Genomic DNA, 16,089 nt, shown 5'->3' on the forward strand with positions numbered 1-16,089 from the left:
TCAGCAGCGCGTCGAAGCCTTTTAGCACTGATAAACAACTGAAAGTAGGTGGTTTAAAGCATGTTATGGTCCAATCTCGACTTCTTAATGTTAAATTAGAAACTGCAAGCAGCACTCTGATATAATTCAGTATTTATTGTGGATTACAGATCACAGCAGTGCTGGAAAGAGTTTACAGTTAGATTCTCCTACAGACGTGCCTCCCAAACCAAAAAAAGGGCTTGCTCTCCCCAGCCTAGGAACACATAGTTGGCACCTCCTCCAGCAGAGAGCAGCTGGGCAGTTGCTACCATTTCTCATTCCACTCGATGTTACCAGCTATTAAATTATCCCAAGTTTCTTGTTCAAGCTCAAACTCTCGCAAAACAATTTTAAAATCACCAAGCTGTGGGTCACAGCATGTTGCCATTTTCCATTTGGTGCCTTTTGTTAGAGATGGGACACACACACACGTATATACCTCTCCCTGGGTATTTTCTGGGATTTTTTCCCTGGTTTTTCTTTTTTTTTTTTTTTTTTATCCACAGTTTTACATACAAAATAATGCCTGTACAAGAAAAACGTTCAAAGTTTGGCATGTTTTTAAGAAATGCAAACGCAATTTCATTTAAAGGACTGCGGAAAGCACTCTAAAACCGAACGGCACAAAGAGCCTCCCTGCTCAAAGCCTCCAACAACAACAAGGAAGTTCCTATCCCCGGCTCACAGTTTTGCTCCTTCCTCGCTAATAAAAAGCGTCTCTCACACAACTGTGCACTCGGATCACACACCACGGGTGGGGAAGTGCTGATTGTACAGTTCCGTTTTGGGAAAGTCAGAAATCATATCCTTAGAGGTGGGGGAAATAAACATAAAAGTAATCGGTCACATCCTCCACCTGAGCAAGCAGCTCCCACCGCACTTCAGCCGGTTGGTTACCTGTCTGAGACCCAGGAGGAAAGGCATTCTGCAGGCTCATCCTCCACGCCAGCACATGGGAAGGCAGGAATTTAAAGCCCCACAGCAACCATTTCTTCATCTGCTGTGGGCAGCCCGCTCCTCCGATCCTATTTAAACCAGGGCTTCCTCAGCTGGGAATGCTAAGTAAACAGGGTCCTGGGACACTGCACGCACTCGCTGGCTCCCCCTCCTCCTCCTCCCACTCCCTGTGACATATCTCAGACGCAGCCCAGCCGGGGTGTTTGCAAGGGGGAAATGACATCAGGTCGGGCAGCTCTGAAAAAAAGCCCCAAAAAACAAAACAAAAAAACCCTACCCCAAGCAAAAAAACTAGAACAACCCCCCAGCACAAAAGCACACACATACAAAACCCCCAACACAAACAAAAAAAACACCACGCCCCCACAAAAGGAAAAGAAAAACCCCACCAAAAGGCAGCCCTGATCCTTAAGAGTGCTGAGCTGCTGGGTGACACCAGGCAGGTCGCTGCAAACGGGACCTGTCAGGGAGCCCTGGTGGAGCAGAAGTGCAGAAGCGCTCTCCTCCCTGCTAAGGGGTGCTGCAATGGAGGGCGATCTATTAAAAATGTTGTCATCAGCCACCAGCGTGGTGATGATTAAATCTCGCTAAGCAAAAATAGACAGTTCATCTATTTCTGAGGAGAAAGTCAAGTTTGATGGTGCCTGCTGGACAGCACTGGAGTCCTAGATGCCACCACAATTGTTTCCCCGAGTACCTCCAGACCCTGAGGACCTGGGTAATCTTCACAGATTCAAAGCACTTCCCAGCCACCTTCTGCCTACCACAGTTCCACTTTTTCTGACTCATAGCACCGTTCAACTCTCAGCCCCTGATAACAGCTGTCCCTCTAAAGAAACAGCAACAACTTCCCTGATTTCAGAAGGATCAGGATTGGACCCTTCCAGCATCAGACAGGTGATGGGAAGAGTTTCAAATCCACCTCTCCCCTAGGAAAATCTGACTAGCCCTGTCAAAAGGTTTCTCATTCTACTTGAGCTCATTTCACATTTTCATGCCAAGGGGCAATTAAGCCTTATAAACAAATTTATCATCCGGTGCCCAGGATGGCATGTCTTGTTTGTCCTCCCCCAAGCAAGGAGTACAGCAAGTTCCACAGTGGTGCAGAAGATGACACTGCAGAAGGTAATCTAAATTTAACTTCCTTTTCTACCTCCACTTTGAAAGTTCAGCAACCTCTTTTTTTGTGCTTCTCTTTAATCAGCAGCTGTCCTCGTCTGTCGGAGAGGGGGAAGTTTGGGACACCACTGCCACTCCCATGTGCCCCAGCAGCAGCTCCATGGATATTTGACAGAGGACAAACTCCCCTGGCTTTTGACCTCTTTGGCTTTGGAGTCCAACAAATTAAAATAAATGACAAGGGAAGGAATATCGTTTTTTTGCATAGTGAATTCACTGAATGCCTTTTTTAGTACCAGTTTTATTAGTAATTTCAGTACTTCAGGAGAGAGAATCACATACAATTCTTGCAAATGCTAATTAGAAACGAGAAAAAAAGAAAAGAGGAAACTAAAAAAAAAAGCAGAACAGACACCCCTTGCCACCCAACAGCTATACAGCTTTCAGCAGTGTCAGAAAAAGACACCCATTTTGCACATGCCAGAACCACTCAGTGACCACCACTGCTGCCTCCTCTCAGTCCAGCCCAGAGTGGTTTCCCAAATGAGAACCTCACTCTGTGTGTCCTCTCCACAGCTGGACTGGGAGACTACACACAAGCATTACTTATTTTTACACCAATTTCAAGGTACCATCTAAAAATGCTGTTTAAGGGTAAGCACATCCCTGATTTCCCTAAGAGAAAACAAGCAAGGAAGCAATTTCCTGGAGGATACAAAACATCAGTGTTAAATAGCATCAGCCAGGCAATGGGATTTTCCAGCTTTTGTGCTCTTGGATCAAACTAACTCTCAACCTTTGCTTTTCCAATTCTATGGACAAACAGCAGTGATATAAAAGGGCAGCTTTCTGTTTTAGTAATCTGTTCTGTGGCCTTGCACTGGCCTTTGAAACATCCGATTTTGGCTGTTGCTATCCAGAGCTGTGGACCAGGCAGATCCCAGGGCTGAGCTAATGCAGCAGTTTCTAAATCCCTACTGGCAGAAGAAATCTAACTTTAACCACCCGCCTCTTCCCCAGCACACACTCAAAAGGCAAAGCATCATTCCAGATCTAAGACAACTTGTGAAGGACTATCAAAAGCAGGAACTTGGCGGAAAAGCAAAAGCATCCTAATTTATGTGTGAATTTAGCAATCCTGGAAAGACTGACACAAAAAAGGTGGTTTGCAAGCAGGCATTACCACATTGGACTGCAGCAGGAGCAGCCACCTCTCTTGCAGTGACAGCAGCCAGTAACATGCTCCACAACTCTGCTATAGGCGACTACGGAAAAAACCCTGTAGAGGGACAGAAAAAAAAAAAAGAGCTGGACAAGGTAGCTCATACCCTTATAAAACACTAATCAACACCCTTAGAACCTCTGCAAAACACCTAGGTTCTCCTAATCGTTGCAATTGCTTTGGATATACCAACTGGTATCCTTTTACCCCCTTCTCTTTTAAAAGTTCATAAATTCTTGCCCCAAAGCACTGCCTGGTGGCAGTGAGTTTCATAGATGGTGGTTGTGAACAAATAGTTTCTTTCATCAGGAATGAATTCACCACCTTCTAATTTGACTTTCATATTATTAGCAGGTGGGAACAGAAGTCCTCATCCATCTTCTCACCCATTCATTACTCTGTACCTGTTAGCTATCTTCTTATAAAAGATATCAATCTTCCCTATCCTCTTAATGTAAAATCTTATCCCAAAGCCTTCAGCTGCTCATTGTCCATTTCCAAAACCCTTCTAATTTTCTCCTGCTCTCGGCTTGGGGGAAACCAGAGCTGAAATAATAATTATTTTAATGAAAGCAAGAGCAGCTCTAAGGCAGAATCAGGACGGGTTCACTGCCTTTACACAAACCTGGAATTTAAGATCTGCAAAGGCTACACAAGAGTGCATCTATCTAAGATATAATGACAAAACACAAGTTTTTTGTTTGTTCACACAGTTCCTCAATAAATGACTCTCTTGAGGGCTCTGAAAAGTCAAGACTAATGTCAAGACAGATTATGGGATCTACATTACTTTCAAAATTTGCTTGTTCAGGCAGCCACCAACCATTCTTTTTTGGCATGTCAGCATGGATCCCACCACAGAAAAATGGTGAGCAAGTTTCTACTGGAAAAGAGGCCTCTAGGCATTACCAGCCTGTAATACTGCTCCAGAACATGCCATCTGCCCCAAATATGATGTCCAGCAAAGGATGCTGCTCAGTACCTTCACAGGCCAACACTCTGTGCCTCATGACCTCAGATAGAATGTGCAAGTGAAACACATGATGGAAGTTGTTTGGGCCATTTCAGAGTTGCTTCCCATGTTTGATGGGAGATGCTTGCAAGCAAGTCTGATAACCAAGCAAGGTACAGTACTCATTTTGATACACCCTGAGGAGATCCAGTTGTGATAACACAATTGCAACAAAAATTGATGTTGTGCACCTCAAATCTGTCAGGCTTGAAGCATAGGCTGCTCTCAGTTGCTCCACTATTACAGTCCTAGGCAGAGAGAGGTTTTGAACAGTAAATACAGGTGATGTGTAATATCCTCCATTTAAACTTTAATACCACAGTTCTGCAGCTACATACACAGGTTGACCATAAAGTTGGAACAATTTTATCTAATTATTCTTCCATTTTCCCCAGTGCACTCTGTTATTTTCATGTTGATAAGAGGAGTATTTCTGGAGCACCATTTTGTTAGTCAGCCTGCAGCCCTGGGTGCTAGGACAGAGACTTGATAAATCTGGCACACACTCAAAACACACTGTGAAAGAAGCAACCTCAACGAAGGTGACTTTACCTTTCCCCATCCTGGGGATAAAGAAAAGAAAAAGGAAAGAAACATACAGAAAGGTGTAAAAGCAGATCTCTGTTTCTCTAGAACAAGACAATATCCAGGAACAACTGGATATTGTCTTATTCTAGAGAACAGCTAGGCTCCATCTTGACAGCAAATATTCCAAAGGGACTAGTTTGCTAGCAAAACTAGCATGAGACACTGGAAGATGACCAGTGCTGGAAGAGCAATGCAATGCTAAATCTGCCTACAAACCATTTCTGTCTGCCCACCTGTGCACTTGTAGATCCCTGAAGAGTGAAGGGCAACTTCCCCACCCCAATGATAGCACTACAAGAACATGATGACTTTCCAGTGTGAGGGCCAGGTGTCCTGGGTTCATGTAACATACAGCATTGGCACTGCCTACCAAGAATGCCATCAACAAATTCCAGAGGACCAAGAAGAAGAGGTCAGGCTGGTAACCTCCCAGTACCTGCATGACCTAGAATATCTACTCTTTTGCTCAGGGGACAAATGGCCCAAAACAAACCTTTCACTCTATCTAGTATTACTGTATTCTTTACGAGTGGAATAAAGTGGGTCCCCCAGTCCACATGCACTTCAACTAAAAAAAAGAACACTGACTGGAGTCATTGCATTTACTGTTTTTCAGGCCTAACTGTCTTAATCTTTGTTAGAGAAAGCAAAGAATAATTTCAGGAAAAGACACCATATCTGTTGGAACCGGCGTGTGAGTTAGCACTGCAACCAGTCTGATGGATCAATAAATTTTAACGTGCAACAAAGCACAAGGGCTTGCAGTGGTAAGAAGCTGTGCCTCTTCCCCACAGACCATCACTTCTGCCAGCTCAGTGATTCAGAAGTGCAAAAAACTCTTGCAGGGACAGTGTATTTCAACCGCACTGCTGTTACCTGTCTTTCTCTCTGAGTAACTGGTTGATCAGGGAGGATGAAACTCTATGCTTTAAAATATTCTCAGTGTTACTGAGAGCCCCAACAGCAACAGTTCATGCTTGATTCCAACTGACTCTCAATTCCGACTGAATCCCAAACAGCCATTGTCAGCCAAGCAAGCACAAATATGTGCCACATCTCCACCCAAAAGCCATGTGTAAGCCCTGAACTCAAGTAGTGTGCCCCACAGAGGAAGCCACTACCCACTCCATCATCTGCTATTTCAGTGAGAGCTTGTCCTCCTCTTCACTGCTCCTTTGTGGGTGAAGAAATGCCAGCAGTAAAGCACTTCCCTTTGCACTTTCGTACAGCAAGCAATCCTTCCTCTGAAGCTGCATTTTGTATTAAGCTATCCTAAGGGCACTCAGGGAAAGGGCAGGGAGCAGACAAGGGGTGGTTGTGGAGGACATACCCAAGAGGAGTCCTTTCCAAAACCCGTCTGACAGAGAAGATAAAAGCAACCACATCCAGGCTGTTCAGACACTCCTGCCCACTCTGCTGTTCAGCTGATGGGAGAGTGGCAGCAATGAAAAGTTCAGGCTCTTCTCTGAGACCAAAATAGTTTTTTCTAAGTGTAGCTTGAGGTTTCCAAGCTACAACCTTGTTCCCACTGCTGTTTCTCCATGGAGCAGAAAATGATAGCCACAGGTCCAGCGTGCTTTCCTTCACAGCAACAGCGCTGTGGCCAAACCAATGCAACTGTAATGCCAAAGTCTGTGTGAATCATCTACTTTTGTGTGACCACTCTAACACCCACACTGCCATCCAAGCCCAGGGGTGTTAAAAAAGCTTCAAAGTCCATCACTGAGGCACAGAGGTACTAAAGGCTTGAAAGTGCCCTATTGAGAAGTGATGCTAAGTGCTTCAAAAAAGATTGGGTTGATTCTACCCCTTTAGCATTCCCAGGTTTTTGGGTACCTGAAATGCCCAAATGAAGATGTCAGGCTTCACTTTTAGTCTGGAGTGTGTAATGAAGTCATGGTAAAACCTACTCAGCTTTCTTCTAAGCCTGCTGGGAGGGGGAGAAGGAGGAGGGAGTGGAGAGTTCAGCTGTTAAATATTTGAAAAGACTGCCACAGTGTATCCGGGGTGGTACAGGGACACCAACTTGGCTCCCTGCTTTTTGGCAGTACAGCTCTTGTCTTCCTGATGCCCATGTATGCAAACAGGACTTAGGTAACGGCTCAGGAGGAGAGGATCTGCTCCAGACAGGGAAGAAGGCAGAGTCTGCAGACAGTAACAGGATCCCCTAAGCACAGAATTAAGACGGTAAGCGTCTGTTCTAGTTTTAGAGTCTTGCACCATGTGGGTACCAAAAATACAGTGTGTGCCCTTTGGTCACATCATAACAGACATGCATTGTCCCAGAGATGCTTTACCAGCACAACCTTGATGGAGAACTTGGATGCCCTACTCTTACAAGTGCTATTTGATTTCTCTACAAATGACAGCAACTCACTATTTTTAGTGCTCATCTCATGGTTGCTTGGCGTTTCCCTTGGGCCTCACTTACCCTTGTTTCACAGCTTTGGTGCCAGCTCCCACGAAGCATTTTTTTGATGCCAGAAGGGATCATGCCAAGTCTGTCTGAGTTGATGCCAAAATGGCAGCTGGCTTTACTGTTGAGACAGGATTTGCCAAAACTAACAACACTAGTGCTGGGGTTACTAGAATTGACTTTAAGGTTTTCATCTTCCTTACTCTTCTATTGCCTCTAGATTCCATGGGGTAACACTGCTCTAAATATCTTTTGGGGTCCTAGAAGATGGATTTTTTCATCATAGGCCAAGTCAATAGGCAATTATACAGCAGACAGTCTTAACTTAGAGATCCTCAAAGAGAAGGATACTTTTATACATGAAGCAATTATCAGCACTGCTGCTGCTGGGCCCAACTACACAGGCCAAGGCCTGCTACAGATAAGGCAGGGCATGAACTCTCAGAGCCTGCAAATGTGTTTATAAAGAACCTACCACAAAAACAGACAATCTGGTGAAGATAAGGGCGGCTACATGATTTACCAAGATATACCTACGACAGAGGTCTGGAGTGCACAGGAAGGTCAGGGATCTGCCAAAATGCATTACATTAACATGGGCAAGAAGATAAAATCCAAGCAAGTTAATTGCCCTTTGCCCCTTTTGCACTCTCACAAAGTGCCACTGCGTGAAAAGCCAATATTCAGATAAAATCTAGTCTCACACATGATGCACAAGCATGTTGGTTATGGGAAACACCCACAGAGATAGGAACAGATAGCAGACATGATAGGCAATCACACGTGCAGATGCCTGTGATTTTAGGTGAGGGTATCCCTGCAAATTACAAATGTGATGTTAACCTCTGTTGCTTTTCTTATAAATCTAAAACCCACACCTTGCTCAGAAACAGTGGTGTTAAAAGGGCACCTGATGGCCCAAAGACACTCAGCTCTTGCTTCAGGAATAATGCATTGGTTAACCTGACAAGAGGTAAACAACTGGTTAAAAAACTTTGTCATCAGGTAAGACTTTGCTGGGAGGATCTGTTATGCATATAGTCTGGTCAGATTTCTCTTAAGTTTGTTGGCCTTTCCTGAGCATAAGTTTACATCTTGAAGAAGTTTAGAAAAGCGCCCCTCAAATCCCAGCAGTCTTGTTTTCTGTACCTTGTTTTACAACAAAGAGGCTCTTTCATTAAGTTCTGAGAATTACATTTCTTCAGCAGAACACCACTTCTATGTAGCTTGAACCCATTTTTGGAGGAACAGATTTTTGGGAAATCCTTCAGAAAAAAAAAAACCAAAAACAAAAAACCAAAAACATCAGCAACCACCTCTTTTTGAGCACACTGCTGGATATTATGGTTTGGTAATGTTATACTACAGAGCATAGGCTGAGGTAAATGTCCTCAAGTTGCTCTCTAGAAATGTACACCTTCAAGAACTTTTTATCCCTGGACTTTTCCTTCCAGGCCCTGCTGTGCCTACATGTCCACTGATTAAATGGATTCTGGTTTGCAGGAGACTGCATTTACAGTACTCAAACTACAAACAACTGCTTTAACTGAATCTTCTTCCTCTTAGAAAACACAGGTGTATCACAATATGGTATTCCCAAAATTAAAAGTCTCTCAATTAACCCAATGGGCTGTGCAGTATCTGAGTTTTACAGGATTTCTGTTATCTAGCAGAAACACAAACTCATTCTTACAGCCCCACGTAGGCTGGGGCTCAGAGTTTGGCACAAGCATGAGGAAAGCCCCTCCACCCACACAGCGTGGTGGTCTGACTAGCAGACAGACAGACTTCTCCCCTTCCAAAATGAAGGGCACTGAAGATCACATTTCTTCACACAACCAAAACAAAGAATGAAAGGAAATCACAAGTTTCACTATTAAGAAAGCTCAATACCACAAGCATTTAAAAGATCACAGCAAAACAGTATTAAAGACATCACTTTTAAATCTCTAGACAAAACTCTATGAGAGCTATTCAGTCTTAAACTCCACTCCTAAAAACTTCCTTAAAAATGCAACTTTATGGAAAAAATGCTTCAGAAAACCACATTTTAAACAAAAGATTGTCTTTTCTAACTTGAATTATTGCATTGCTTATGATCTCTCCAAGTATGTGAAATTAAAAAATGAGTAAACAAAAGTAAGGAATAAATCAGCATTGTGTATGGTTAAGGGCAGATTCAAGCTGAGTTCACTGGTATCTGTGAAAGAGAATAAAATATAAAATACCTTAAAGCCTAATCTCTCTCCTATTACAGTACAGGTTCTGTTTTGACTGACATCTTTACCAAGAAAACAATAAAAGCCCCCCAAAAGGCCACCCACTTGTCTGCTCTGCCAACCAGAGAGCAGATGTTTTGAGGGAGCCCTCAGAAAACATGGTGTACACGAACCAGAGCTGATAGATGTAACTTTCCAGGTGCAGACAAAGCTGGTTCCAACCAACCATACAGGGCAAAAAAATCCAGTGCCTCCCATCACCAGCTTCACCATCCTGCTTCATTTTCCCTAACCACAGAAGGGTGACAGCACCTGACGTACCAGAACCACTAGGCTCAGAATGAATTCACTGCTATTCTTTCCATGCCCCGCAGAGCTGCCCCGGCTGCCCAAGCATTCCTGGCGGCTGGGCTCGGGCAGAGCCGCCCCGGGAAGCCCCAAGTTATGTAAGGGACAGGCGGCGGCGAGGAAGCGATGTCCCGGTGTCGCCTTTCAGCTCCGGCCCTGGCATTGCGCAGTTTGCACTTTGCTGAAGCATTAAAGGCACTGGTGGCACCTGCAATCACAGCCAGTTTCTAAATTTCAGTGACAAACCTGCTGGCCAGGAGGCTTTGCCCTTTCAAGGGCAGACACCTCCAACACCCTGTGGTCCCACACATCTTCTTTTCTGGTATCTGTAGGGTTTTCCCCTTAGGTGCACCGCATGTGCAAAGCTTATTTCAGAGAGTTCAGTAATTAAAAACTTAATTCAGTTTTATTTTGGGAAGAAACATTGATAACCACAGCCTGCCTTTATGGGCATTATCTCATCCAAACTGCTATGTTTTCCATTAATGCTTGTTATTCCACTGGAGGATAAAGTGAACACTCCCCTGGCTGCACAGAGCAGAAGAGGAACCAGATGATCCACACGGTTTTAGCTCTTTCATGCACTTCTCTGCAGCAAGGCTGCAGGAAAAGAGAGAAGATCAAGCACTTGCTTTCTCCTTGCTCAGGCCTGGCTCCCAGACATGCATGTGCTCTAGATCACAAAACCAGTGGCCTTTTACTACTGCAAACATTGCTGCTTTTGGAATTCTCCCATAGCATAAACCAAGTGTTCTGTATGAATCAGTATTTAAAAAATCAAAACAGATCAAAACCTGATTGACATCCTACCTTTTTACTGGAAAGTTGTTAGTGCTAAATTAGAGTGACTACAGCAAAACAGTGAATGTAAAAACACCCAGAAAAACACCAAAACAAACCCCCAACTAGCAAAATATTTTCTTCTTCAAAAGGTGAACAATATATATCACCCTCAGCACCCAGAAAGCTCACTGCCCTGTGGGTGACTGTTGAATGAAAAAACTCTAAGACAAGGAAATATTTTCAATTTTTAGAAATACTCACTTCTGACACATCACAGGCTCCTACAGTAGTATTTTTCCCCTGAAAGGGGTAGTTTGGGGAGTAGAAATTCTGAACATCTCCTTTGGAACACCAGCACACCAACCCTCATTTCCTGTCAACAAATGAGAAAACTAAGCACCAATTTAATTTCAGAGACCTAACCTGCACCTTGTAAAGTCATTAGACCATTAAAAAGACATCTTCCAGGTAAAAATACATAAAGAACTTAGGGACAGACAGCAACATTTGTGAGCAGGATTAAGTTACAGATTTAATTACAGACTGACCATCAGACTTGTCCTCCTTTCAGCACTTGTTTCTTAACACAGGCTTCAAAAGTCAGGGCTGTTTAAAAATCAAAGAGGCAAACCCAGAGGCACCAGGCTGTCAAACTGCTCTGGGAACGATTCACTGCACCCAAAGCATCAACATTTCTCTAACCTATTCTTAAGGCAAGTGCAATCACTAGAGAACCCACTGCCTCAACAGGGGATGTACTCCTGTGCTTGATGCCCTTTAAACACAAGGTTGCTCTTTCCCATTAACATTAACTCAGGCCTTAGTGCAAGATAAGGCAGTATTTTTTTTTCTCCACTAAAAACAAGACACCTGATCGCAGGGATCTTCTTAACTTAGCTCACCTGGAAAATTGTTCCATTCTTCTATAAGCTGCTTCCAGAAGACAGAAGAAGTCTTTCTTTTCTAGACTACAAGGATTAAATCATGGTTTTACTGGTTTTCTCACTCTGAAACTTAAACCCATCTTAAAATGTGGGATCCAAAATGGGGCATATCACTTACTAGTGTGGAGTATTACAAAATACCGTACAGGACAATTCTACACTGTTAAAGATTTGGTGAGTTTTTTACTGGAAGAACTGCATTCAATTTCTGGTCTAAAACCCCAGACTATTTCACTTTTTCCACTGCGAAATATTCTGCATTTTTACTTGAGGAGAAGTGAAATAGACTTCAGGCTATTTCACCAACTTGTCCTCCTGTTTTAAAAAACACACACCAACTTCCATCTGCATCTCAAGTGTTTTCTCTTAGTCTCCCAAACTGTTGGCACAGAGGCAGAACAAACCCCTCCAGGATCCCAGTCACCACCACAGACACTTCTCAGCAAATATTCATCACTGAAAGGACCCTCCTGAACACAGACCCTCACTGAGTATCCCGGAACCAACGTGCTGCCTCACTCAGGCTGGGCTGTAAAATATCCATTGAATTAACCAAATTAAATTCATCAGCCTCCTCCCATGAAGCTGTTCCTGATAAATCCACACTGTTCATTTCCTGTTATCTTAGAGATGCTTATAAAACCTTCAGGGTTTTATTCTAGTGCTTCAATAGAGACTGAAGCACTTCACCATTTTCTAACTTTTTCTTATTTTTTTCCTTTTATCTGATCCCCTATACATTTAGTATTTCTTTCCATATGTGCAGATTTACAACTAGGAGTTTGTACACTTTCTGTTTGGGGGTCTTTTCCCTCCAGAACCAAAAAGAGCTGCAAACACTTTCAGTCTGTATCAGTTACTGAGTTATTGTACACTCACTTCATTCATTAGATTTTATATCAATACCTTTCTTTTTCTTTTTTTATATCTAACACTTTTTGCAGAACCTTTTCCTAAGCCTTTGTGTGTTCCTTACTAGCTGCAATATAATTTTTACACCAAAGGTAAATGATAAAATCGTTAAAATTTTTACTGTCCCTTCAGTTTTAGATGGCTGGATTTAGTAGATGGTTTTAACATCAGCAAAACATAATGAAGATGATAATAAATTTCAGAATCCTTTTCAAATGCAGGTCTGGCATGCAAAAGAAAAATGTTAAGAACTTTTACCACATATTCATCTTTGGAAAGAATTCAGCATAAACTGACAGCATGGCTTTATCTTTTAAAAGTGTCAACACACAGTGGACTGTCTACTGCAGTCTAAGCTCACAATGACTTGAAGTCAACATGAGGAAAAATAAGTGACCATCAAAAATGTCCCAACATTCTTGGGAAATTCAAAGCCATGCAAAATCAAAAAAAGTTAAGCCATCTTCTGTAAATGTAAAAACATATTAGTGAAATGGAACTTTTATCTGCCAAAGCAAGCCAACAGAACCAGTGCATTCAGTGCCTCCACCATGCACCAAAAGAGACCTTCAGAGATGCCTGAAGGATTCAGACTGGAAACCAGATGCATAAGAGAGACAAATCAAGCAGCTTTGTTGTCAGACAAAGCACACTGGACCAGGGTGAATTCTCATACATGCAACTAGTGCATTCTTGAATTGTGCAGTAAGATGAAAGTCTCTGAGCTGTTTTGTGCTCCACAGCCCTGTAGCTCTGCACAGCTGAGCCTCTCTACTTCCCATTTCAAGGCAGGCTGGAGCAAACACAACCCTGCTGCTTCCTCATTAGCATGAAGTGATGTAGTCAAATTGTCTGCAGACAGCTTTTGAACTACCCCAGGAACAGCCAGGCCTCCAAAAACTCAACACACACATGGAAAATGCTTCTTCCTAAACTTCCCAAGAGGAGGAAGATGCAGCAGTGGCTCCTACAGTCCCTGTGCTGCAGGTAGCTTGGGAGTGTCTGCAGCTTAGAGCAGTTCTCACCAGATTCTTGTTCAAGTCCTCCACTCTTTGCTCTCATTTAGATGACCTGGAAGAAATTTTGACGCATGCAGATGCCAAGGCCATCCCTTGTGAGCTGAGTCCTTAGGTATGAGAAATGCCACCAAGTCAGGGGTTTGACTGAGAGCCCAGATCTTGCTGTAATGTGATAGCTCTGCCAGAGCCATCCTGCCAGGTCTATTAAATCCCAGTATTTCATAAAGTAACAGTAGAATCTGAAGTAAGTTTAGTTTCTGAAGGACAGAAACACCAGTTTCTGGTGGTCTGGAGGTTTTGTTTTATTTCAGTGTTTCCCTAGGTCAGGTCAGCTGACCACACAGGCAAGGAGCACAGGCTGCTGCTGCACCACTGCAAATGCCAAGCATTCAGTATGGGCAGTCAATGCTAATGGCAGAACAAAAGACAAGACCCTTTTCCCAAGTTCAACAGTCCCCCCACAGACCCAGCTTTACTTGGATTGTGTCTAGGAACAACCATTTCCTCACAGTAGAGACAGATTTATTCTTGGGCAAAAAAAAAAAAAAAAAAGTGGGGAGGGGGGGGTCAGATCTCTCAGAGAGACTCTGGCATCTTCAAGAAAGGTCAAGAACTCACCCCCAACGCCTCTAAGCCTTACGAGGAATGAACAGAAATTAAAGAAACCCTCTATCTATTCAATAGCACAAATTCAGACATTCTGTCAAGATCTGAACACTTTTACCATGTTTTTTTCCTAACACAGCCTGGGGCTCAAAAACATTCTTAAACATGAAGGTTCATATAAATTTACCAAATTAGAGTCAGAAAGACTTTCAAATGTAATTTACAACTCAGCCAGTCAGCAAAAACATGAAAGGGCACTACCCAGTAGATTCCCCCAGTAAATAAACACTCAGAGCAGCATCAGAATTTGTTCTGCAATAATGTCTTCATGAGACAGTTGATCTTTAGTGATCAAGGAAGTTGTGGATAAACCTCAAGACTGAGAATGTTTTCGGTGCATATTCTCATTTCTCCCAAGGGAATCTTGATCTTCTGAGGAATATTAACATGAAGTATGCAAAACATTTTATGGACTGTTTATAACCTAATGACTCCAAGTGTAACCTTAGATGTCATTCTGCAAAGGCTTAGTCATGTTCAGCAATCTGAGCAAAGGGAAAATGCTGGAGCCTCTTGGGCAGATCACTTTTATTGCTCCTTTAGCTCTGTACAAGCAGTTTCACATAATACAGTTAACTTATACTGGTATCAGCAAAACACTGCTCAGAATCAAGCTGACATAAAACTCATGGTTACATTATTAACTAATAAACTCCTTCCAAGGGCTTGTGTTTGGAAATATTTCTTCACATATACAGCCAAATCTGAAAATGCAAAAGATTCTTACTTAAATATTACTTAATAGCATTCTTCTGAAAAAGATTTTGAAATAAATACTGTAATCCTTCAATAAAAGACAAACATTCATACTGGTTCATACTGGGTATGCTTATTGCAAATCAAGTTACCTTCCTGGAAACTAGTATGTATTTGCTAAATGAAAACAAAGCATCTCTTATGGCTTCACAATTAGAATTTAAAAAACAGATGCTACAGGAGTTAGTTTTCTTTACAATGTTACTTTACCAGTTGTACATCTTAAAAACAAGTATTCAAGGAGAAAATATTGCCACAATCTGTGAAGTTAATATTTATGTTAAAAATACTCATGGAAGAATCTAGCTGTTTGCTTTCCAGAAGCCACTATCTGGTCTCTCCTATTTTTCCAATAAGAAGAGGCCTCTGCAGAATTATAAATAAAGCACTGAAACCTCCATGTGACTTTCCCATATGCAGCTTTTCAACAGCCAAGTGATTTCCCCTATCCTATCCCCACTGTTTGCATACTAAGGCAATGTTTGCCAGGTTTTGCCAAGTAGAGAATTTTTAAGCCAAATTTGTAAAACGAAGAAGATAAAGATTTTGTTAATATCCTCTGATCAGAGATAAACATCATAAGGAGACTTAAACTATGGAGAAGAGCAAGAGAAAAAAAGATTTTACATTTTGCCATCAATTTACCAGGAACGTCATTGTGTCAATGTAGAATATGAGCATGCCAACATCAGCTTCTCTGAGTTTTTGAGCCTTACATGTAGCAATCCCACTTCTGCATATGTTCTGAGACATAATACTCTTCACTCATTTAACAAACAAGCAGATCTAACCTGAAAGGTGGAGGAGTTAAGAGAACATATCAGTTTTATTTATCTAGGGCTACTGGCAGATGTAGCTGACAGGATTTTCCTGCCTGTTGCTTTTCTGGTTGCCTTCATTCCCACCACAATATCCAGATATCTGAAAAACCAACATCCAAATGGCTCTCACATCCAAAAAGCTTGTGGAGGTGACTGAAAACCAGGCTTCCAGTTTTCTGAAGGGTGGCACCCGTGACTACACCTACAAGGAACAACACAGCTGATAATTCTGATCCAAAAGGAGATGGCAGGCAAGGCTCGAGCACTTGTACCAGGAGAGGAGAAA

General features: G+C 42.5%; 1 protein-coding gene across 3 annotated transcripts in view; it reads right to left on the minus strand.

The window, feature by feature from the left end:
• Window positions 1-16,089, minus strand: part of WBP1L (WW domain binding protein 1 like) — a 59,122-nt gene that overhangs the window by 23,469 nt on the left and 19,564 nt on the right. Inside the window, exon 1 of one of the 3 annotated variants that reach the window (XM_059477034.1) lies at window positions 919-1,127. The exons of the other annotated variants lie outside the window; for them this stretch is intronic. Within the exon in view, the coding sequence (XP_059333017.1) occupies window positions 919-945 (27 nt within the window). The 5' untranslated portion in view covers window positions 946-1,127. Of the gene's footprint in view, window positions 1-918; window positions 1,128-16,089 lie in introns of those variants that run through there. 3 annotated transcript variants of the gene reach the window in all.

This window comes from Ammospiza nelsoni, chromosome 8, assembly GCF_027579445.1.
Source record: "Ammospiza nelsoni isolate bAmmNel1 chromosome 8, bAmmNel1.pri, whole genome shotgun sequence".
Classification (NCBI taxonomy): Eukaryota; Metazoa; Chordata; class Aves; order Passeriformes; family Passerellidae; genus Ammospiza; species Ammospiza nelsoni.